General features: G+C 39.6%; 1 protein-coding gene across 1 annotated transcript in view; it reads left to right on the top strand.

Moving 5' to 3' along the window:
• The first annotated feature begins 8,248 nt into the window (after window positions 1–8,248).
• The window catches only part of LOC129233128 (protein phosphatase 1 regulatory subunit 16A-like), a 31,193-nt gene continuing 12,845 nt past the window's right edge, over window positions 8,249–26,596 (top strand). Inside the window, exons 1-6 of the mRNA XM_054867191.1 lie at window positions 8,249–8,495; window positions 14,448–14,518; window positions 18,640–18,889; window positions 20,765–20,889; window positions 24,469–24,594; window positions 25,170–25,245. Coding sequence (XP_054723166.1) covers window positions 8,249–8,495; window positions 14,448–14,518; window positions 18,640–18,889; window positions 20,765–20,889; window positions 24,469–24,594; window positions 25,170–25,245 — 895 coding nt within the window. The remainder of the gene's footprint in view (window positions 8,496–14,447; window positions 14,519–18,639; window positions 18,890–20,764; window positions 20,890–24,468; window positions 24,595–25,169; window positions 25,246–26,596) is intronic.

Raw genomic sequence — 26,596 nt, 5'->3', positions numbered from 1 at the left:
ACAGGAGCTTTATTTACACTATGTACAGGAGAAATCGTCAACAACTGCTAAATGAATCATCAGCAATTAAGCAAATAACAATCAACACCGTAAACTCAACGGTGACACACGTATTTACTTCCAAATACGAAAAACAACACAGCGAAAAGCCTCGCAATAAACAGAGCTAATACACTCTCAGTACAAATTCTCAATCGAAACTAACTTTTTATCACGCGGGACGCTTTTATAAACATCAAAAGAAATCTCTCAAATATTCCACAAGATTCCAAACGCTTCTCGAAAATAGTAGACCGTTATCAAATTTTATCAATGAACAAAAAAGAAATAGGGGAGTCGTATACTTTAGCCATATGTTAAGGGGGTTGTATATTCATTACGAGAAACTATTTACAGGTTACGTTACTACAATAATTATTATTTACAGGATTTGTAACAATATGTAAAACTCGGTAGGGTTACGGTACCAGTCACCAGACATAGGGACCAATTTACACACTTGAGTGCCCCGTGGCACTGACAAATATGGTGCCTCCCCCCCCCCCCCCCAAAAAATGAAGGTGATTTTTGGATATTATTTTGATAGAATAAAAAACTCTAAAAAAAAGACATTAATTTGATTTTCGACATTTTGAATTCAAATTATGTTTTTCGTTGTGTGTATGTAGGCGTGTGTGTTTGTGTGTGGGGGGTATGTGTGTAGGGGGTATGTGTATGTGTCTGTGTGCTGGCATAAGTGTGTGGGTAGTTGTGTGTATGAATGTCTGTGTGTAGGCATATGTGTTTGTGTCTGTGTGCAGGCATGAATGTGTGGATAGTTGTGTGTGTGTTTTTGTGTGTGTAGATGTCTGTATGTATGCACGTGTGTAGGTGTATGTGCGTGTGTGTGTGTGTGTAGTTGTGTATGTAGGACATGGATGCAACCTGGAGACGGCTTTCGCTATAGGAGCAGCATTGTGAGGTCGACGGTGATGCTGCGGAGGGTGGCGGTGGGAAAATAAAATGATAGGACGCCAAAAACAGTCAAGTGAAAGCAATAAGCAATCGTGATTGCTCAATAAATTAAAGATTTTCAAGTAAGAAAATTTTTTACAGTCGTAGATGGAGAAACTATGATGGTTGAGGTAAATCATAATGTGCTTTCTGCGTTCCTTTGTTTTCTTGTAGTAGATTCTCTATAATGTCCTTATAACCAAGTTTTGCAGTCAAACTTCCTTCTATTGATAATAGTAAATTATCATCATTAGCTCTATCAGAAATGAGAGTACGCAAAGGACACTTAGTTGTCTTCAATAGCGAAAATGATCGTTCTCCACTACAATTGGAGATTGGCAAAGTCAAAAACGATTTCAGGGCTGTATCTACATTGGCAAAAGTATCCATTTAAGTTTATGGGTTTTTTTTAACTTTTCGGTGACAACTTTCTTTTCCGATGATTGAACTAATATGAATAAATTCATCAGGAAAAGATTCCTCCAAATCACAGGAGTAAGATTTTTGAAGATCTTTTGCACTTTCTCGAATAGTTTGCTTGTCGCATTCAAACAAGCAAAAAAATTTCTTTAATATGCCATCATAGGCTGACATCCTGAATTTTAGTTTTGTAATCAAATTATCACAGATTACATAAAAACAGGAAACCTCGAAACTTTGCTTAGAGTCTAATATGACTTCTTCACATTGTCCATCATAAAACTGTTTTGGAGTTATTTTTTTTTCTGTCTTTTTGCACTCTGTCTTTTTGCTCCAAAAAAAAAAAAAAAAAATTTAATTTGAATTTTTCATCTTGAATTCAAATTATGTTTTTCGCAATAACGAGTGTGTGTGTGTGTATATGTAAGCGTGTGTGTTTGTGTGTGGGGGGTATGTGTGTGTGTGTAGGCATGTGTGTTTGTGTCTGTGTGCGGGCATGAGTGTGTGGGTAGTTGTGTGTGTGTGTGTGTGTGTAGGTGTGTGTGGGGGGTATGTGTATGTGTGTGTAGGCATATGTGTTTGTGTCTGTGTGCAGGCATGAGTGTGTGGGTAGTTGTGTGTATGTAAGTGTGTAGGTGTGTGTGTGTGTTTGTGTATGTATGTAGGTGTATGTATATGTATGTGTGTGTAGGTGTATATATGTATATGTGTTTAGGTGCGTGTATGTATGCGTGTAAGTGTAGGATATTGACGAAACCTGGAGACGGTTTTCGCTAGAGGTGCAGCATCGTGAGGAGCCAGTCGGCGGTGATGGTGCGGAGGGTGCTGGTGGGAAAAATCAAAGGAACGCCAAAAACAGTCAAATGAAAGCAATAAGCAATCGTGATTGCTCAAAAAAAAAAATGCTGACATAAATTTTGTGCCCCCTTTCCTTTGGTGCCCCGGGGCCCGAATGCCCCACCGTAAATCAGTCCCTGACCAGACATGCCTAAGACATCGGTCGCAGTTGAACTCCATTTTCTGAGCCTTTTGATGTATTTAGACTTTTGAAACTATTTTTCTCATCTAACGTTTGGCTGTTTCTGGTAGTCTCTGAATGAGTTCATTCTATTTTTACTGGCTCCATTTCAAAAAAAGGTCCGACAGACACACCGACAATGCTGATGACACCCAGCAACAGGTAGGATGAGGAAAGGATGAATCATGGACAGAATTCCCCTTTTCTCTTCAAAATGTGCAAAAGTTCTTCATTTTTAGAGTCTAAAATCTCATTAAATAGGGAAGTTGCAACCGATTAAATGTTCATATTTTGGCTATTGGATATTGTTAATGGACCCTCAAAACTAAAAAATTCACCATCGCCGAATTTTAAAACACCGTGGTTGATTTTTAATGAATTTTTAAAAATCCACGCGCAAAAGTGCGCGCTTCTGAAACGTCACGAGCCTACGTCACAGGGCGCGAATGGGCAGCCTTCCGCCGAAGATCCCTTGTTTTCGCTACGGAAATTTTGAGCGCGCTGATATTTTTATTTTTTAGAAATTCAATCATCCTTTTGAACACACTATGGTGGCCGGATTCGTTAAAGCACAATCTAAATAATTTTCCTCAAGTAACATCAATGATGATGTTCGAATATTTCCGAGAGGAGAGAGGTTTAATGTTCCAGAAACGCGAGGAGTTAAATGCGAGGAGAAAGCCTTTTACGTTTCGTCTTCGAAGTCGAATGCACGTCCTTCGGTTTCTCCCGTATCGGAAAAGCGCATGACGTCACTTCCTATGCCATTTGACGTCACGAGCGCTTGAACTTTAAAAATTAATTAAAAAAAAAAAACTACTTATCGTATCGCAAAAATTTTTTCACCTATGATGTACATACATGTTACTCTATCATATAAAAATAAAATTGAAAAATCGAAAACTTCCCTATTCAAATGAACATGAAGCACCAGCTGGACTCGTGGTGGCTGTTGCTAACCTTCCGCCACTGCCTTGTTAATACCAACTGCCTCATAAAATTCACTCCGATAAACACTAGACGGTTGCACCGCATTGATGGACCACAGCAACACCCGTTTTTCCCGCCTAAAATTCTTATTATTTAAATCCAATCTTATGACTGTCATTTACTGGAACCTTGTCTGTTACTGGTGCTGTTATACCCTAACCAGGGCGGTCATTCCAAGCTCGTCAGCTTGCGAGATCGAGATTTTCGCTCACGTGATCCGTTGTGACGTAGAAATGTCGCAAAGTAGCATTTTAATCTACTACTCTACGAACATAGCTTGCGGCTAGGTTCGAGTAGATTATAATACTACTTTGCGACATTGCTACGTCAAAACCGATCACGTGAGCGAGAATCTCGATCTCGCAAGCTGACGAGCTTGGAATGACCGCCCTGGCTGGTCATTTCAACTTTTTCCTTGGGCAAAAAGTAGCCACTAAAAATGTGCTTGTGCACGCATGCGCAATGATGCCCCGAACTTAAATTTTTTGGGGGGCTCAAATTTACCGAATGGAACTCCAAATTTCGTCGAATTATGATCATTTTTTGTCAAACGGAACTCAAAATTTCGTTGAATATGATAGTTTTTCCGAATGGAACTCAAAATTTCATCAAATTATCATAATTTTTCCTAATAGAACTCCAAATTTCGTTGAATGATAATAATTTTGCCTAATTGTCAGACAAAAGTTGCAGAATAAGGAAGTTATTGGAAGGCCACGGTGACCTCCCATCGGGGCGCCGCTGCGCATACACACACACAAACGATAAAATTGGGTTGTTGCCTTCAGTCAAAAGTACTCTTTTTTGTCACTGAAATTGATAGAATAAGCAAAAAAAATAACATGGAGCGAGAAAAAACTTTCATTTTCCCAACGTTTAATTTTTAATTCGTTTTTTTAAAACGTCCGATTTTGAAAATAAGGCGTGGTCTTTTTATGACGTCACAAATGATGTACTTAGGCGAATCTGTCTACCGCGTTTCTACGTCATGATCATCAAGAAGCGAATTGAACATTGCTCTCTACGCTTGCTATCAACGTATCCAACACATGTGAGTAAAAAAGCAAATTAAGTATTGTGCTCTGTTAATAGCATTTCTTCGCTTGTAATGTCATCAGCAGAAGCGTAAGCAATAAAAGCGCACAGATTAAAATATTTTTTATTTAAACTAAGTCAAATGATTTAAAAAATAGTCAGATCTTGTGTTTAAAAACACAAGATCTGACTTTTTTAAATCATTTGACTAAGTTTAATATTTTTAAAAAAATATTTTAATCTTTGCGCTTTTGTTGCTTACGCTTCTGCTGCATGCTCTTTGAGAAAAAAAAATACTTTTAACATTTTGGAAACGAACCCATTGTAATAATTACGGTTGAAAACGTAACGATCTCTGTCTTAATCTTCTAATTTGTAATTTATTTTTCAGGTTGTCTGTGAATGATTCTGGACAACTTCGGTTCATCCTTCCGCCAGCTCAGAAATGATGAAAGATTGATTTGACTTTGGCCATTTTCATCATTAATGCAGTGTGACGTCATATCATACGGAAGAAGACGATGACATTTCCTAACATCTTACCAACACACCAACGCAATTTAATTTTTGATTTTTTCCTCCCAAGAAACCAGTAAAGAGATATTGTTCTTGGCTCAAGAAACCAGTAAAGAGAGATTGTTCTTGGCTCAAGAAACCAGTAAAGAGAGAGTGTTCTTGGCTCAAGAAACCAGTAAAGAGAGATTGTTCTTGGCTCAAGAAACCAATAAAGAGATATTGTTCTTGGCTCAAGAAACCAGTAAAGAGAGATTGTTCTTGGCTCAAGAAACCAGTAAAGAGATATTGTTCTTGGCTCAAGAAACTAGTAAAGAGATATTGTTCTATCTCAAGAAACCAGTAAAGAGATACTGTTCTTGGCTCAAGGAACCAGTAAAGAGATATTGTTCTTGACTCAAGGAACCAGTAAAGAGATACTGTTCTTGGCTCAAGAAACCAGTAAAGAGATATTGTTCTTGGCTACCCTTCCCCGAACTGTCGACCTAAAGTGTATTAATCGCGAATTACTTCTCAAAGAGAAGCTGCGAAATAAATATCGTCAGAGAATTTGAAGACGAATCAGCCCACAAGGCGACAGTTCTGTCCATAATTGCTGATTGGTTAGCCGACTCTACTTGAAGACAATTGGCTCCTTTGATTGGTTAGCAGACTCTACTTGAAGACAATTGGCTTTTTTGATTGGTTAGCAGATTTTACTTCAAGACAATCGGCTTCCCTGATTTGCTAGCAGATTCTGCTTGAAGATATTAGGCTCTTCTAATTAGTTAGCAGATTCTGCTTGAAGATATTAGGCTCTTCTGATTAGTTAGCGAATTGTACTTCAGGACAATAGACTCCTCTGATTGGTTAGTAATCTTGAAGACAATATTATTATACTAGAAGACAATAAACTCTTGTGATTGGTTTGTAAATTTTACTTAAAGACAATTGGCTCTGCAGTGTCTGTAGTTGGAATTTGGTTATTTTAACGTGCTCATTATTGTAAAGATGATGGACAAAATTGATTTCGCTTTCGTACTGTACGGCATGTTCTTGTACATCCTATCTTCAGGAATTCGTTATGTGTGTCGGAAACGAGTTACTGGAAATGAAAAGAGTGTTCCTGCAATCCGAAGGTGAATAATATTGTGTATGGTATTGCCGTGGTGGTATAGACAACTCTGAAATTAGTTGATGTGGCTTTCCAGTTTTCGGCACAGATCCTTGTGAACTGTTGTCTCGCACGCTACATCCAGATTTGCTACTTTCAATCTTCAGGAGAACTCGGGGTAAGTGCTTCCAGATTGCTAATATCTTTCTAGTTTTTGGTACAGATCCTTGTGAACTGTTGTCACGCACGCTACATCCGACATCCAGATTTGCTACTTTCAATCTTCAGGAGAACTCGGAATAAGGGCTTCCATATTGCTAATGTCTTTCTAGTTTTCGGCACAGATCCTTGTGAACTGTTGTCTCGCACGCTACATCTGACATCCAGGTTTGCTAATTTCAATCTTCAGGAGAACTCGGGATAAGTGCTTCCATATTGCTAATATCTTTCTAGTTTTCGGCACAGATCCTTGTGAACTGTTGTCTCGCACGCTACATCCAGATTTGCTACTTTCAATCTTCGGGAGAACTCGGAATAAGTGCTTCCATATTGCTAATATCTTTCTAGTTTTTGGTACAGATCCTTGCGGATTGATTCTTCGCACTCTTAACAGGCATCCAGATACTTGTGCTATATAATATATTTTCCTCGATAATCCTTCACACTACCATTTTTTGGGATATACCATGGTTTACAGATCCTGCGCACCCTAAATCTGACATCCAGACATAAGTGTACGATCCAGTATATCGTCCTGGATAGTCATTAACAGTTTGAAGATCTGAAGTTGTGTCTTCCCAGTTTTTGGGATATATCACGGTTTACTGATCCTTCGCACCCTAAATCTGACATCCAGACATAAGTGTGCGATCCAATATATCGTCCTGGATAGTCATCAACAATTCGAAGATCTGAAGTTGTGTCTTCCCAGTTTTTGGGACATATCATGGTTTACTAATCCTTCGCACCCTAAATCTGAGATCTAGACATACGTGTGTGATCCAATATATTGTACTGGATAATCATCAACAATTCGAAGATCCTGAAGTTGTGTCTTCCCAGTTTTGTGGATATATCATGGTTTACTGATCCTGCGCACCCTAAATCTGACATCCAGACATAAGTGTGTGATCCAATATATTCTCCTGGATAATCATCAACAATTCGAAGATCTAAAGTTGTCTTCCCAGTTTTTGGGATATATCATGGTTTACTGATCCTGCGCACCCTAAATCTGACATCCAGACATAAGTGTGCGATCCAGTATATCGTAATGGATAGTCATTAACAATTCGAAGATCTGAAGTTGTCTTCCTAGTTTTTGGGATATATCATGGTTTACTGATCCTTCGCACCCTAAATCTGACATCCAAACTAAGTGTGCGATCCAATATATCGTCCAGGACAGTCATTAATAATTCTAAGATCTGAAGTTGTGTCTTCCCAGTTTTGGGGATATATCATGGTTTACTGATCCTTCGCACCCTAAATCTGACATCTAGACATACGTGTGCAATCCAATATATTGTCCTGGATAATCATCAACAATTCGAAGATCAGAAGTTGTATCTTTCCAGTTTTTGAGATATCTCCTTGTTGACTTTTTCCTCGCACCCGTTATCTGACGTCCAGACGCACTCGCTCTGATCCATATATATTCCTGGATAATCATTAACACTTCAAAGATCAGAAGTTTTGTCTTCCCAGGTTTGGGGATATATCATGGTTTACTGATCCTTCGCACCCTAAATCTGACATCCAGACATAAGTGTGCGATCCAATATATTGTCCTGGATAATCATCAACAATTCGAAGATCAGAAGTCGTGTCTTTCCAGTTTTTGAGCTATATCCTTGTTGACTTTTTCTTCGCACCCGTCATCTGACGTACAAACGTAATCGTGCTGGCCCATATATGTTCCTGGATAATCATTAACAATTCAAAGATCAGTAGTTTAGTCTTTCCAGTTTTTAGGTCAGATCCTAGTTTGCTGGTTTTTCGCTCCTCAGCGGTATAACTTTCAATTTCCGGGATAACTTTGCATCAATGCGTCTCTTTCAAGCTTTTGATACACATCCTTGTTGCATCAATCGATTAATCGCCTGATACCTGGACAAGTTCTCGTTCCAATGCCCCTAGAGAGACGCGCCCAAGAACCCATCCGGACGCCAAGCTGACCCCCCAAGATGGCCGACCACTCGGAGCTGGTGTCGGAGCTCCCCCTGGTGGAGAAGCTGAGCACCCAGGAGCGGCTGAAGCACGCTAGGAAGCGGCGTCAGCAGCAGCTGAAGCGATGGCAGCAGCAGCAGCAGAAGGAGCAGCAGCGCAAGAAGCAGAGCCCGGAGGCCAAGGCGAAGAAGAAGAGCTACAAGGTGCACTTCGTGCCCAGTGTCATGCTGCTTGAAGCGGCGGCCAGGAACGACATCGAAGAAGGTAGGTTCAGACTCCCATTCATGAAACCGAGACCCCTAGTCACGTGATAGATTTTAAAGCAAAGCATTGGCAGAAATCAGGTTTCCTTCGCTTGTTTCACGCAAAACGTGGCAACCATTCTTTGTTGTTGAGTCACGTGACTTGGGGTCATTGGGTCAGCTTTTGCTAAGCTAACGATTGGACTTGCTCTCTCGATTTTAATTCCTGATTTAAGGTTCGGATACGACCGAGCTAAAGCTCTACGGGGACGCATGTAAGCAACCCTTACTCAGCTGAGAACCTTATAATAGTTTTGGGACTTCTGATTGGCCAGCTATCAGTAATGTGTCGGCCATGTTTTATTTTCCATCCAACGTGTGTGAAGAAATTACGTTCTTCAAAAAGTTCAGAGTTCACATATAAATATTTTTTATCCCCCTTCCTAGAGCCGCTATACAGACATGGCGGCGCATCAGCTTAAGTTTAGCCATTTTGGACCGGATTTTTCATTGTTGCATAGTTAGGGTTACTACAGCAATGCCAAATCGGCCAAAAATAAAGTTTTATTCAATAAACAATCCACGTGCTGCACATAATTGCTTGCAGTGAAAAATCACCAAACGCGATAACTTGCCAGAAAAGACAACCACTCAAACACGCGCTGCGATTCAAAATGGCTGATGCGTGGGCTCATATATATATAGGGGCCTTAACCCTTTCCCATCGAATAGTGTCTACACTGTAAAAAAAATCTGTAAAATTTACGGAAAAAAACTGTCAGCCAGGACGCCAGTTTTCTTCCGTTTATTTTACAGAAATCTTCCGTATTTTTATTGTTTATTCAAGCTGATTTATTATTTTATGAAGATTGAAAAATGAAACTATACTTTCATAAATACATTTCAATATTTACTATACTACTCCGAAATACATGTATACAAAAGTAAATTTCCGAATATGCCTCTGTAACACATGACAAAAAAACATAATAATACAATATTGATTAGGATGCAATGAAATGGAAGTTGCAAACGATTTAAGACTTACTCGCTTTAAATAAATATAAGATCAAAAAACTCGAGCACGAGAACCAAAATCCAAACAGGCGGGCGAAATTTCGAAGAAAAACAAAGTACGCGGTGAGGCGATGGTAACAGTTAACGCTTATAACCGGTTACAGATTCAAAAAAACAGAGAAATCCTGTATTTTATTACGAACAGTTTTTTTCTGTAAAAAATACGGATAACTTCTTCAAAATTTACAGTTTTTTTTTACAGTGTAGAAGATATTGTTTTTAAATGAAACTAATTAAAACACGCGAAAACGGTCAAGGAAGGAGATGGGTGACGTTTTCACGTGGTAACCAATAAGCAGTCCCCAAATTTTTACATGGTCTCTAGCAAAGTAATGGTTGCTTATATGCTACGGGTTCTCGACGGTTTCATTCAGGGAGAATCGATAGAAGAAGTAAACGAAGAGGGTTGCTGTTTGCGCCAATATATGCTATTGTCATGAATTTACTCACTAGATTGGCCATTCTTCTCAGGAACATTTCGCTTATCTGTTTGGCGCTGTTTTCGCCATCCTATGGCCAATCAGGCAATGGTATCGCCAAGTGACACATTGCTATGTTTACTTCCACTATCAGTCCTCGCTGAATTCACTATAGATCGCCGCTTAAGTAGCGACACGTTCGCCATCTTGGAGCTTAATGCCGCTTTCTTCCTATGTCTACTATAACTAAGTACCGTGCTTTGCTTCTTGGTTGCGGATTCACATATAGTTAATAACATAGGCTGATAATAAGAGTAGACCGAGCTTTCCCAGACTTGCTGATGAAAAAATGGGTTCATGCATACATCATGTGACTGGTGGGAGGCTTGGCGAAAACTTTAGCAGCATGGTTGCTAGATGGCAACATTATCTATAGTTTGGCACTCGACATGAATTTTAAGACGTGATGTGTTATCATTATAATTTTTTTCCAGTTGCAGAGATTGAACTGTTTTTCTTTTAGTTATGCATTATTTTGACATTAGTCCTCAGTTTTTGATCACAGTTTTCAGTAACTTTTATTTCATTTGGAAATGCTACGTCAGCGTTGGCGTGAACGTAACGGCGTAAACGTTTTGCGTTAACGCAAAAATGTACTAATCGGTGTCTTAAATTGAAATTGTAGGTAAAAATCTTACCGTTTGCCGATTCTTTTTGGGCGCCTGCATCTTTAATTGCTTAGAGAGTTATTGAAATGGACTAAAGAAAATGCAAAATACTATCTAAAGGAAAAACTCACTATATTAACAAAATATTTACAACTTAGAATAACAAATTTACAAATCGGACTCCATAAAAGGTCATTCTTCCGTGTTCCATCAATTGTATTTATTTTATTTCTCGCGGGCGTTGATCGTTTGCTACGATCAACGCCCGCTGTTGCTAGGATATCCACCAGTCACATGGTTTGGTTCATGAGCAGCAAAAGGGTTGCCATAGCTCGGTCTATTCTTATTATTAGTCTATGGTTAATAAAAAACAACAATCATGAAGCAAAGCTCGCTACTTCATCATAGCAGGCAGAGGAAGAAAGCATCGTTTAGACCCAAAATGGCGCACGAGTCGCTACTTCATTCTGCGATTCAGGGTTTAAACCAAGCAAAGTTGTTCTATTGGCTGAAATACAGGGCGATTGTATTTAAGACTACTGCGCATTATATTTCCCCAGCAGGGGCACCTCATTTATTACTTTTTTTTGGAAGCGTGAAAATTCTCAATTTGCCGAATGGAACACCAAATTTCGCTGAATAATGATAATTTTGCCGGATTGTCAGACAAAATTTTCCGAATAAGGAAATCCTTGGAAGATCACGGTGACCTCCTAACGGGATGCCCCTGTTCGCCAGCACAATTGTGAAGCCGTGGGAATTTGTTTAGAGATAGGAAAAAAATAATTCAAAAATGATCCGATAGATGACGCTTTCAGAGTGTATCAAAAGGACTGAGTGGGCACGTTTGAACACGCGCAAACAGCTACCCTCTTCGTTTATTTCTTCTCTCGATTCTCCCTGAATGAAACCGTCGAGACCCCGTAGCATATAAGCAACCATTACTTTGCTAGAGACCATGTAAAAATGTGGGGACTCCTTATTGGTTACCACTTGAAAACGTCACCCATCTCCTTCCTTGCTCGTTTTGCGTGTTTTAAACGTGACAACTGACCAGACTGGACGACAGAGCGTTGGTTGACATGATACATTGCTAAAGCATCATGTTAAAGTGTAATACGTGCTGGTCGGGGGGGGGGGGGCTGATTGTGAGCTTTATTTTCAATACCGAGAGCTTTGACATTAGTATACTTCCAATTTGTGAAGGAAAAAAATGTCAACGTTAGCCAGGTATGAATAATTTATTGCAAATTTCTCTACCTTACTGCAATAGTTTTAACATGCATACAATTTCCTTTCGTAATTATATCAATGTATTTCAGTTAACAAATTTCCACCTGTTTTTCAGGGAAAATATGAATCCCCTTAAAATGGCCATGTCAGTCTACTCGGAAACAAGGGGCCCGGTTCGACGTAGTGTAAGTTTTATTAGTTTTGTGTAGGAGAGGGGGCCCGGTGACCGAACTGGTAAGGGTCCGACCCGACTCTCGGTAGCCCTTAGCACTACCGGCACTCTTTTAAGGTTGCCAGTTGGCTCAGTATGGCACCCCTATTGGTTCCTTTGAGGTTAACATGCGAGTGCCAAGTGTGGTTCGGAGCCAAATGCAGTGTTCAGTGTGCAACCCGCAGTTTTAACCCAGGGTTCGTACGCTCCTTCAAAACTCCTCCAATACTCCTTCATTTAGGAAATTTTTTGAAGGACCCTTCAATCTCCTTCATTTTGGTTTGGACTCCTTCAAAACTCCTTCTTTCTTAGTTCAAGACTACATAGTCCTCCTCTATGACAGTAGCTTGAAATACTCCTGTTGACAACTTAACTTTGTCACAAGGGTGAAGGTATAAGGGCGATTTTAATGTAGTAATTCCTTATATTTATTTTTTTCATGAAGATGTGATTTGCAAAATGATCATAGAAGTCATGAAAGTTGAAGGTGAAAATTTTATTAGAAGATTAATACATTTCATAAGTGAAGTAAAACATGCTCAAATGGTGCTTGGCTATTTTTTTCAAGTTTTATGATTATTGTTTTTCCCTCCACCCCACTCTCAGCTACAAAAGTCAGTTTGTCTAATAACTATTTAAATATTTAAAAATACATAAGTACATGTACCATATTAAGTAATTGTGTAAAAAAAAACAATTGTTTAGCAAATCACCGTTATGATATGAGTCATCCACAAGTGATGTTATGCCTTGAGAGGGAGACGGGTTCATGAAAATGTGACAAGGGGAAGAGAGAGAGTGACAAAAAGTAACATCATGCAGTTATTATACAATATATGTTTTTAAAAAATATGACGTGATAAGAGGAGGAGTAAGATAAAGTGTTACACTTTGTGACAAAGGGGGAGGGGGTCAAACTTGTTGAAAAAAAAGTGCGACATTGTTTAAGGACAGCCTATTAGTACTCCTTCAAAATCTCATTTTGCTCCTTCAAAACTCTTCCAAAACTCCTTCATTTTATTTCTGAAGTTGAGTACGAACCCTGTAGGACCCTGTAGGAACTTTGGAGCGAACTTGAATCCTTTGCAGACAGAGATTCATTGTTGAAACCAGGGCTGTGGAGTTGGAGGGAAAATGACCCTGCACAGCCCTGGTTTCAACAATGAATCTCTGTCTGCAAAGGATTCAAGTTCGCTCCAAAGTTCAGGAAGTGAAACAATTTATTTGACTTGGCATTTAAATAAAAAAATAAATCAAAATTCTTATCTTTGAGGAAGGGGATTCACTTTAATGACCGATGATGAGCCGCCATGCAAAGGAGGTGCGCAGTGACCCCTGGGTATTTTCTACGCCGGGATGCACTCGATTAATTCCCCTCCGAGTACAGAAGCCTCTGAGGACGTTGACTACATCTTACTGTCAATCATCTCGAAATTGTTTAATTTTTTTAATCACCATTGTGCAACGAAATATCCGTTTGAGAGAAATGAATGTTCAGTCCCGATTTAATTGTCATTACATCGATTGAACTCCATTTAAACGAAATTCTCGTCACAACGAACCGAGTTTCGCTATAGGTGACCTATGAGTCAGCTGTCTTATTTGATTGCATGATTTTGTGTGACTGTGATTTTTGAGCAATCACGATTGCTTATTGTTCTCATTTGACTGTTTTGGGCGTCCTTTGATTTTTCCCACCCCCACCCTCCGCACCATCACCGTCGACCGGCTCCTCACGATGCTGCTCCTCTAGCGAAAGCCGTCTCCAGGTTGCATCCATGTCCTACACACACGCACATATATACACAACTACACACACACAAACATACACACATACACACACACACATACTCATACCCCCCCCCCACACACGCATTCATATGCGCACACGCATACATACAGACACCCACACATACACACACAAAAACATACACACAACTACCCACACATTCATGCCTGCACACAGACAAATATGCCTACACACACACACATACCCCCCCCACACACACATTCATATGCACACACGCATACATACAGACACCCACACATACACACACAAAAACATACACACACATACACACAACTACCCACACATTCATGCCTGCACACAGACACATATGCCTACACACACACACATACCCCCCCACACACACATTCATACACACAACTACCCACACACTTATGCCAGCACACAGACACAAACACACATGCCCCTACACACACATACACATACCCCCTACACACAAACACAATACCCTCCACACACAAACACACACGCCTACATACACGCACTCGTGATTGCGAAAAACATAATTTGAATTCAAGATGCCAAAATTCAAATTAATTTTTTTGATGTCTGTTTTCAGTTCGCCGCCTGCTGCTGTTGGGTGTGAGCCCGGATTCGACGAACGAAGACGGACTGACGGCCTTACATCAGGTGAGTGCCAGAACATTTCTGATTGGCTAACTAGCTTTCTACACGTCATTGACGTTAAAAACGAGTCTTTCAAGACTGTAAAACGTTACCGCAGTTTATTGCCGTGGGCAGGCTAACCCCTTCAGACCTGGTGTCCGGTGTACCGGACATACACTTTAAACAGCTGCTAATCATTTAATAATTGATTAAATTAGTTGATTTTTTTTGTAGTCGACTCTTTACATTCTGCTTATTATAATCTGTGAAATAGTTTTTCATTTTGGGACTGACAACACTGACATATGAGGATTGAGAGATAGAGAGTGGCTCATTTTTCCAACCATCGATTTTCATCTGAAAGGCGAGGTTTTTTTCCTGATTTTTTAAAAAAATATATAATCTTTAAGTAATCGTTTCAAACGCTTATATTATGTTTTATAATTGTTTGTAGGACATTTTATAATAAAGTTTGTTCGGTAGTTTGCCGTTTTTGTATATGAAATATTGATTTCAAAAATATAAGTCCAGAATATTGGACGTGGCATAACTATTTAATTTTTCTCCTACAACCTCAAAATTTTGTCTATACGATACCCTTTACCATAATACACTGTGTACCAAATATCAACATTTTTGGTCAAATATTTCATAATTCCGACTGAAGGGGTTAACGGCAGTATCTGCAAAAATGAGTTTTCGAGATATTTGAAGAAATGTGTGGTGGATTCAATACTAGCAACAGGGGAATGTTGGAATTAGACGGGTTTTTTTCAGCGGAAACCAACCAAACGAGCTTGTACAATAAAGATGCCGTACAATAGCTGACAAAAATGCAAAAGAATGAAAACATTGCTGTTACTGCCCTTTACCTGCACACGGCAGTTTAGTCTTGGCTCAGCGGCCGTCCAAGATGACGGAAAGTTGTGATTGTTGATCTCGCCAAGAGCGAATTTCGTTCCATTATCCGCTTTTTGCACGCCAATTAGATACCTCCCGCGGATATTCATCGTTAGTTGACAGAGGTTTAGGGCCGTGGTAGCCCGATCGGTAGAGTGTCGGATTCGGGGCCGGAGGGTCCTGAGTTCGAACCTCGATGGTCGAAGACCCACCGTCGTCATTAAAGGGGACTGGGCGACGTTAAATAGGCTCGTGGTCTCCATGTCCTCCGAGTGAAACGATACCTCTAGCACCAGGTAGCTATTAGCTCCTGGACTAGCTCTAAATTCTCATTAACTGTTCGATCCGGTGATGGTGCTGCCATCTATCGGTATATGAAATAATGGAGGCAAGGCACTTAGTATGCAGTCCTCGACACAAATACAGTTGTAGACAGTTGTGACTCGGAATAGGAAAAGGACAGAAGTTTATGCCCCTGCCTTCAACATGTCCGAAAGTGGTGCAGGGAGCTAAGTGGCAGTCTGGAGGAAACCCATGAAGAACGGAGAGGAAGACAAACGGACTTCGGCTGAACTGTCATGCTCCGCCTACCTCGCTGTCCGGACCTTGAACTTAGTGACCACCACTTGTTCATGAAGTTTAAGCAGCACTTGGGAGGTCAACGTTTCCGGAGTGACGACGATGATAAAAAAAAGAAATTAAAGAAAGAAACGCTTCCTCAATGAGTTAACGGCAACATGGGATAGAGAAGTTGGAGCAACGTCTACAAAAATACATAGAAAAGGGTGGCTATTATGTATAAAAAAAGCGCGAAGTTTCTTTTTTGAAACGATGTTTGTTTTAATGAGAATAGATGTGAACCTTACTTTTGGATCTACCAATTCTTATGGAATCAGTTTTTTTGGAAACACAAGTTTTTGAGCAATCACGATTGCTTATTGCTTTCATTTGACTGTTTTTCTCGTGCTATCATTTTATTTTCCCGCCAGCACCCTCCGCAGCATCACCGTCGACCGGCTCCTCACGATGCTGCTCCTATAGCGAAAGCCGTCTCCAGGTTGCGTCAATGTCCTACACACATGCGCATACATACACATTTACACACACGTACACCTGCACACACATACACACACGTACACCTACACACACACGCGCATACATACACACGCGCATACATACACAACTACACACGCACACAAACACACACGTACACCTACACACATACATCTACATACATACACATACACACGCGCATACATACACAACTACACACGCACACAAACACACACGTACACCTACACACATACACCTACACACATACACATACGCATACATACAGACACCTACACATACACACACACAAAAACATACACACAACTACCCACACATTCATGCCTGCACACAGACACAAACACATATGCCTACACACATACACATCCCCCCCACACACACATTCATACACACAACTACTCACACACTTATGCCAGCACACAGACACAAACACATGCCTACATACACATACCCCCTACACACAAACACACATATCCCCTGACACACACAAACACACACGCCTACATACACACACTCGTGATTGCGAAAAACATAATTTGAATTCAAGATGTCAAAATTCAAATTAATTCTTTTCTTTTTTTTGCCAATATGTTCAAGAAAGTCGTTCGCAATGGCTAACATATTCACACCAATTCAGCAAATATAATAAACCACCTTAATCACAACGGTTGAACAAGTGTTAACATCCAAACACGGCAAAGCAATAAGATAAAAATCAGCTTTAACAGCATACACAGCTAAGCCCTCTCACGGCCGAGTTTAAAAACTAGTTTCCCGCCAGACTTTAGAGCAGCTCCTTACATAATGTTAGTAGAAGTTTCATAAATATTCTTACATCTTCTATTCCCGAATATTGTACTCAATTGTAGTTTTCTGGTGCGTTCTATTTATCTGTTAGGTTTGGAATACTGCATTAGTTGTATATAAGATACGAAATGTCGCCAACCTTGGCAACATTTGGCTACTTCTCGTCTACTTTGGCGCCGAAAATGAGGCCAACTTGACGATACCACTTAAATTTCTCACCACTGCCAAAAACGCAATGTAAAATGGTGCTTAGCAGGCAAAACCAACCTACAGGTAAAGTTCCAAGAACTGCGGTAATTTTGAGTGAAAATGAATGGAATAACGGTCAAGTTTTGCAAAATTACAACAAATCTTTACTAATGAAAGTCTGGATGTCTGTTACGCGAATAGTAGCTGGACCGTTCGGCCGATTTTTATGAAATTTGACGCAAAATGAGTTCGTAGCATAGGGGTGAGCACCACGAAGCGATTTTTCGAAAATTTGATTTTGTTCTTTTTCTATTTCCAATTAAGAACATTTTATCGAGCGAAATACCATAAACTTGGACGAGTAAGTTATCAAAACATGGACGAGTCAATTATCATAACATGGACGAGCAAATTACCATAGTCGTATTGGCGAGATATTCATCATCCATTATTTGTAAATATACAATCGAACCAAATGACCTTTTAATATTCTACTACGGGCAAAGCCGTGCGCTAGTTAAGCACATCTATATATATAAAAATGAATGTTTGTCTGTATGTCATCCATGAACTCAAAAACTACCCGGCAGATTTGGCCGAAACTTTGACCGTTTGTTATTTTTGGTACTGGGAATGTTTATAGACCAGTTCGAAAAAAATAGTTCCTTTTTTATTCCAATTTAAGTCACAATCCATTGGATAAATACGAATAAAATGATCGGCTGCAGAAATGAATTCGCGTGAAAGATCTCATCGATAAGAAGTTAGTCATTTTTCTTGAGTTTGAACAAATAAATTCTTTCTTGATTGTTTTATGGCTTTTCATGCAACGGGGGGATTTAACACTTTTTCTATTTGATATTTTTAGCGATGGATTGATCTTGCAAACTGCGTGAGTACAAAATTTGAGTAGAGTCAATGGATACCTAGACCGATTATTATGAAAATGGCTATATATATGTATTTTTCCACGGAGAAGGTGCATCATAGGCTCATTGAAGCCACTCGCCACCAGGTGGCACTGCAGAGTAGCAACTTCTGCCCCGTTCAACCGATTGTCATGAAAATCAGTATAATGATGGATTTTTTTGTTGGCGTAGCAACGCGCGTCGGGTACAGCTAGTAAAAATATAAAATTAACCATTTATAAAATTGGTCACACTGTTTTTTCTTCCAAGTGCTGCATCGACGACAGCGAAGCCATGCTCCTTCTCCTGCTCGATCAAGGGGCGGACGTCAACGCGGCCGACAGCGAGCGTTGGACGCCACTGCACGCCGCCGCCACTTGCGGACACCTGCACCTGGTGCGCCACCTGGTGGAGAGGGGCGCAGACCTGCTGGCGGTGAACGCGGACGGCAACATGCCCTACGACATCTGCGAGGACGAGAGGACGCTGGACTACATCGAGGCGCAGATGGCGGCCAAAGGTATAAAAATTTGGGAAACTGAAGTTGTTGTTTTTTTTTATTATTTATTTTCGGGCGTTCTTCAAAATTTTGAATTCTTCAAGAAGAATAATATTGTGCTATGCATACCGCTTTTTATTATTAAGCACTTTTATTTTAGTTGGCTTGATTGTCACGGAAAAATCTGAAGCTGCTCTTGCTTATATCTCAGCAACTACACCACTTAGAGACTTCAGAATTTCTCTAAATGATTTGCTTCATCTTAAGGTACAACTTAACGCTGAAAAATTAAAATTCTGAAATAAAATTATTATTTCGGTTAGGATAGAAAACAGTAAATTTCATGTCATTTCCCCATTAAATGTTTAAATATAAAAACCATTGTTTCAAATTTTGTTGTCTTGCAACAGTATTGTCAATAGTAATCATAATGACAATTTTGAATCAAGGCTTCTCTGGAGCAAGAATGAAATTTTTCCAATATCATTGCTTTCTTATTATTTTTATCCTCATCTATCGATTATATGCCAATAATCGATAACGGGCTAAGTAGAGACATATTATGGTATTTATCACTAGTAACTTGTATGTTGTGAACCATTCTTTTGTTTATATCTCAGCAACTAGACCACTGAGAGACTTCGGAATTTCACTAAATGATTTGTTTAATCTTAAGGTACAACTTAACGCTAAAAAATCAAATTGTGAAATAAAATTTTGTTTGAAAACGAAAAACTTTAAAATTACAGATTTTTTTTTTGGAATAATTGAAAAAGGAATACTTAAATTGTCCTTTCTGACCCAGAAAAGTTATTTTGTCCTTTTGAGTGCATTATGAAAAGTGCTTAGTATTTTTTAAAAAGTCTGTTATTGTAAATTTAAAGTCCGCTCTATTTTATATTTGATATTTATTTATTGTCGTCTGCAATATTTATACTTCTTTGCATTATTTAAATTATTTATCGTCTGCGCTATCTATTGTTTTTTTGTAATGGCAACGGCAAAAGATTTGAGATGGAATAGTTCATAGACTAATAATAAGAATAGACCGAGCTATGGCAACCCTTTTGCTGCTCATAAACCAAACCATGTGACTGGTGGATATCCTAGCCACAGCGGGCGTCGATCGTAGCAGACGACGCGAGAAATAAAATAAATAGAATTGATGGAACACGGAAGAATGATCTTTCATGGAGTCCGATTTGTAAATTTGTTATTCTAAGTTGTAAATATTTTGTTAATATAGTGAGTTGTTCGTTTAGATAGTACTGTGCGTTTTCTTTAATCAATTTCAATAACTCTCTAAGCAAAGAAAGAAGCAAGCGCACAAAAAGAATCGGCAAACGGTAAGATTATTACCTACAATTTCAATTTAAGATACCGATTAGTACATTTTTGCGTTAACGCAAAACGTTTACGCCATGACGTTCACGCCGACGCAGACGTAACAGTTCCAAATGAAATAAAAGTTACTGAAAACTGTGATCAAAAACTAATGACTAATGTCAAAATAATGCATAACTAAAAGAAAAACAGTTCAATCTCTGCACCTGTAAAAAAATTATAATGGAAGCACATTACGTTTTAAAATACATGTCGAGTGCCAAACTATAGATAATCCTGCCATCTGGCAACCATGCTGCCAACGTTTTCGCCAAGCCTTCCACCAGTCACGTGATGTATCCATGAAACAATTTTTTCATCAGCAAGTCTGAGAAAGCTCGGTCTACTCTTATTATTAGTCTATGGTATTTCTGCCTTAGCCCTTTCTATAGGGCGGTAACTTACTACAAAATAGTTCAATATTATTTATCGTTTGCACATCATTGGGGGTGGGGAGGGGGAGGGCAGTCGACGTCAATCACCACTGACATCCCTCCGTTCGTGTCGTTCCAGGTGTGACCCAGGAGATGATCGACGAGACGAGGGCCCTCTCCGAGCGTCGGATGTTGAGCGACCTCCAGTCCCTACTCCAGGACGGGGGAGACATCGAATACCGGGACCACCAGGGAGCCACGCCGGTGAGTCCCCCCATCGCCCGCTGCCCTTGTATGATGGGCAGTGTTGCCAGATGATCAAATCCAGATATCCCCCATTCCCTCCCAACTTTTCCCCCAAAAAGCGATGTTTTCTATCAAAATTCCCCGAATACAAAAATTATTTTTCCACTAATATTTTTAACTAGTGGTACCCGCACGGCTTTGCCCGTAATAGAGAAAATAAAAGATCTTTTGGTTCGTCTGTATATTTAGAAATAATGTATGGTGAATTTTCTCGCCAATTGGCTTGTACCCGTGTTACGGTTCCACGCTATGATAATTTCGTAATGTTCGGATTATTATAACCACGTTATAAAAATCCATTTTATGATATTTTTGTTCTTAAAATTGGAATAGAAAAAGAACCACATCGAATTTTCAAAAAATTGCTTCCAGGTGCACACCCCCATGCTACATACTAACTTTGTGCCAAATTTCATGAAAATCGGCCGAACGGTCTAGGCGCTATGCGCGTCACAGAGATCCTGACAGACAGAGAGACTATCAGCTTTATTATTAGTAAAGATAAAATGAATCGACTTTCTCTGATAGTTTTGTCTCTTGAAATCCCCCCCCCCCCCCAAATAGCCAAATTTTCTTATAAAATTCCCCAACTTTTTTTTCTTCCCATTTTCACTTTTTTTTTTGTCTTTATCTTTTTTTTATCTTTACTAATAATAAAGCTGAAAGCCTCTCTCTCCGGATCTCTGTGACGCCCATAGCACCTAGACTGTTCGGCTGATTTTTATAAAATTTCGCAAAGAATCAGTTTGTAGCACGGGGGTGTGCACCTTTAAGCGATTTTTCAAAAATTCGATTTTGTTCTTTTTCTATTCCAATTCTAAGAACATTTTCCCGAGCAAAATTATCATAAGATGAACGACTAAACTACCAAGTTGTCATAATGTGGAACCGTAACGTGGGCAAGCCAATTGTTGAGAAATTCATCATTAATTATTTGTAAATATACAGGGGAACCAAAATACCTTTCAATTTTCTACTACGGGCAAAGCCGTGCGAGTGCCACTAGTCATAAATACAAGTGCCTGACCGAGAGATAAAAAAAAAGCCAAGTATTTTTTTTCTACTTGCGTTTACTACTCTGCTTCTGTAAGTGCATTTAAACTAGGATTTTTGTATATATTGATCCAAGAATATTCTTCATACACTTATTTTTGCCTGTTTCACGTATCAACTAGTAACTCACGCAAAACTATTAATGCAAATTCCGTAGCATAATATTCCACATAATGCAAATTCCATAAAGTTGAGCAAAGCTAAACCAACGCTGTTTGAATGTAACTACCAGATGTCAAGACACAAATTTAATCACAGTTTTCCCCCCCAGGTTTTCCCCAAGAAAAAAAATTTTCCCCAAAGAATTCCCCTCAAAACCCATTTCCCCAAAATTTCCCCAAAGAGCACCAGATTTCCCCAAAATGGGGAAATTTCCCCCAATCTGGCAACACTGTCTCTCCACAATAGTTGGTGACCAGAATCACTTGTCACACTGAGACGAGATTTGTCAGAGAATATCACTCTAGACCAGTTTCGATGATCCCACCAACATGTTCCTTACACCAGCGTAATGAACAGTATACTATGGTAAAGGGTATCTTATAGACAGAATTTCAGGTTTGTAGGAGAAAAATTAAGAGATATGGCGCGTCCAATATTCCGGACTTATATTTTTTAGATTAATATTTCACATGAAAAAACGATAAAATACCAAACAAACTTTATCCTAAAATGTTGCTTAAACAATAATAAAGCATAATATAATCGTTTCAAACGATTAATTAAAAATTATATATTTTTAAAAAAAATCAGGAAAAAAACCTCGCTTTTCAGATGAAAATCCATGGTTGGAAAAATGAGCCGCTCTCTATCTCTCAATCCTTATATGTCAGTGTTGTCAATCCCAAAATGAAAAATGATTTCACAGATTATAATAAGTAGAATGTAAAGAGTCGACTACAAAAAAAAAAAAAAAATCAAGTAATTTAATGAATTATTAAATGATTAGCAGCTGTTTAAAGTGTATGTCCGGTATACCGGACACCAGGTCTGAAGGGGTTAAAACGCAATAGAGCACAAATATAACACAATTGGAAAACAAATAGAACATAATTAGAAAACAAATAAAACACAAATAGAAACAGAATTAAAACGCAATAGAACATAAATATAATACAATTGGAAAACAAATAGAACATATAGAAAACAATTTGAACGCAAATAGAAATCAATCAGAACGCAATGGAACACAATTAGAACGCAGATGTTTCACAATTAGAGCAGGAATAGAACACAAAAATTCGAACCAACATTGACACACCCTTTCCATTCTCTTAAGTTCGGAACGGTTGATACTGTGTTCCTAAAAGTGGAGCCTAGGCAGGGAGGGGTGCCCACCTCCTCTAAAGGTAAATGCACACCCCCCTAAATATCGCAAAGACCCCCTCAAAGCAAGAGCCCCCCTAAAAAGTAAAAAATACTCTTCAAAACAACTCCCCCTAAAAATTTCAATGGCGCAGTCTGCACCATGACCCCCCTAGGTTGGGCAGCCCTGGCCTAGGTATAGTACTTAAGTAGCCGTGCGCTACCTAATAAAACCTCCTACAGAGACACCTGGCGGAAAACGGAGGACTTAGCATTCCTAACTCAAAAACGGAACGAGGTAGAGAGGGGGGGGGGTTATTTACTAGGTAAGACAACATCATTGATTTAGCACGTTTTTCAATTATTATTTAATTACAATTATTATATTCAATTATGATTATTTCCCTTAATATGAGTTAGGGGACTTACGGTCCGAAAAAAAAATTTAAATTTCGTATTGTTACAAATTGTGTAAATAGTAATTATTGTAGTAACGTAACCTGTAAATAGTTTCCTGTAATGAATATACAGCCCCTATACATTCGGCTGAAGTATACGATCCCCTATTTCTTTTTTTTTTTTTTTTTTTTGGTTCATTGATAAAATTTGATAACGGTCTACTATTTTCGAGAAGCGTTTGGAATCTTGTGGAATATTTGAGAGGTCTCTTTTCGGTGTGTATATAAGCCGTTACGCTGGATAAAAAGTTTAGTTTCGATTGAGAATTTGTACTGAGAGTGTATTAGCTGTGTTTATTGCGAGGCATTTCGCTGTGTTGTTTTGCGTATTTGGAAGTAAATGCGTGTGTAACCGTCAAGTTTACGGTGTTGTGTGATATTTGCTCAATGGCTGATGATTCATTTAGCAGTTGTTGACGCTCTTTCCTGTACATAGTGTAAATAAATTTCCTATATTCTTAATCAAGAACTGTGTCGTCCTTTCAAGAAAGTTGGAAGCCGCACCGGATCCGTTACGGTATTTTTTCACTTTTTTTCAAACGTTCCGTACCTTAACTCTGTACCTTATTTCGACCCTTTTTGCAATCGGAAGCATGGATCTGATACTAGCGGCTACGAAACTAGAGGTCTTGCATGTTAAACAGAGACACGCTGTGCGTATGTATGTATGTATGTTTGTGTGTTTGGAAGGTGTATGATCAGGTCCCATTGTCTCCTGCAGCTGCACATCGGCGCCGCCAACGGCTACGTCAGCGTGGTGGAATTCATCCTGGAGCACCACGGGTCTACGCACGTGGCAGACAACGACCTCTGGCAACCCATACACGCCGCCGCCTGCTGGGGTCACGTGAGTACTCTCTCCTCTCTCTTCTTGTAACTCTGGGGCAGTACTTCTTTTTAAAATTAAAATCTCTCTTGCTAAATAGGGAACCACACGCATGGTGTAACAATGAAAAAATATCGGTCAGCATCTTTTGGCGCCAAAATTGATTTACCGTCGTTCCCCGTTGTCGAGATATGACGTCTTTAAAATCTGCAGGTACTTCAAGAAAGTCGCCAAATTTGAAAGACTTGGCGGGAAACGGAAGGTACCTCGCGATTTCGCCAACCGCATGTGGCAGAATATCCACATGCAAAGCGTGGGGAAGTTGTCTACCATTACCCACTGAAAATAGCTAAATTTGGCGTTTTTTTTTTAAATTTGGGCTGACTTTCGGACCTTATATTTCGGGGCGCGAGGGCAAATGCGTCAAAAAACATGTTTTGTTATGCTCTTTCAATTGCTACATGTTTCGGTTTTTTCTTCAGTGTTACACTATAACGTGTGGTATGTAAAAGTTTTTTCTTCGAATACCGTCATTCAAATCTGTATATGGACTTGGAAAGTGATAGGGTTTTTTTTTTCTTTCTCTCTCTTTGCAGCCTGACGTAATCGAGATGTTGGTGATGGCGGGGGCGGATCTTACGGCCAAGACGAAAAACGGAGAGACGCCCTTTGGTGAGTGCCTTTCCCACTTTCTGTTCTTTGCTCCTCCACTTTCTGCTCTCGGCTCCTGTCCACTTTCTGTTTTTTTCTTTGCCCCTGCTACTTCCTGTTCCCTGCTCCTCTCACTTTCTCTTCTCCGTTCCTTCACTTTCTGATATCTGCTCCTCCCACTTTCTGTTATTTGCCTCTTCCACTTTATTTTTTCTGCTTCTACTTTCTGTCCCTTTGCTCCTCCCTCTTTCTGTCCCTTTGCTCCTCCTACTTTCTGTCCCTTTGCTCCTCCTACTTTCTGTCCCTTTGCTCCCCCTACTTTCTGTCCCTTTGCTCCTCCTGCTTTCTGTTCTTTTGTTCCCCACTTTCTGTTTTCTGCTCCTCCTACTTTCTGCTAGTTCTCTGACCCTCCTACTTTTTGTTGGTTCTCTGCCGCTCCCATTTTCTGTTCTCTGCTCCTCCCACTTTCTATTCTCTGCTTTTCCCACTTAATGTTCTCTGCTCCACTACTTTCATTTCTCTGCTCGTCCTACTTTCTGCTAATTTTCTGCCCCTCCCATTTTCTGTTGGTTCTCTGTCCCTCCCATTTTTTGTCTCTCTGCTCCTCCAACTTTATGTTCTTTTCCTCCACTTTTTATTCTCTGCCTCTCTCACTTTCTGTTCTTAACCACTCCAACTTTTTATTCTCTGCCTCTGCCACTTTCTATTTGCGCCCCCCACTTTATGTTCTTTACCACTCTCACTTTATATGCTCCTCCCACTCCCACTTTATATGCTCCTCCGACTTTAATTTCTTTGCTCCTCCCATTTTCTGTTCTCTGCCTTTCCCACTTAATGTTCTCTGCTCCTCAAACTTTCTATTCTCTGTTCCTCCACTTTTTAATATCTGCTTCTCCCACTTTCTGTTCTTCACCACTCACACTTTATATGAACCTCCCACTTTCTGTTCTCTGCCTCCCCCACTTAATGTTCTTTGCTCCTCTTACTTTCTTCTGGTTCTCTGAACCTCCCGTTTTTTGTTCTCTGCTCCTCCATCTTTTTCTTCTTTTCTTCCCTTTTTGTTCTCAGCTCCTCCCACTTTCTGTTCTCTCTCCCTTCCACACTCCATTCTCTCCTGCCGTCACTTTCAGTTCTCTGCTCCTCCACTCACTTTCTGTTCTCCGCCCCTCCCATTTTCTGTTGATTCTCTGCCCCTCCCATTTTCAGTTCTATGCTCCTCCCATTTTCAATTCCATGCTTCTCACTTTTCTATTCTCTGCTACTTCTCTATTTGATCTCAGCTCCTCCCACTTTCTGTTCTCTCTTCCTTAAACACTTTGCTCTCTCCTCCTCCACTTTCTATTATCTTCTCCTCCCTCTTTCTGTTCTCTTC

Source organism: Uloborus diversus, unplaced genomic scaffold, assembly GCF_026930045.1.
Source record: "Uloborus diversus isolate 005 unplaced genomic scaffold, Udiv.v.3.1 scaffold_18, whole genome shotgun sequence".
NCBI lineage: Eukaryota > Metazoa > Arthropoda > Arachnida > Araneae > Uloboridae > Uloborus > Uloborus diversus.
This window is presented reverse-complemented; position numbering and strand designations above follow the sequence as displayed.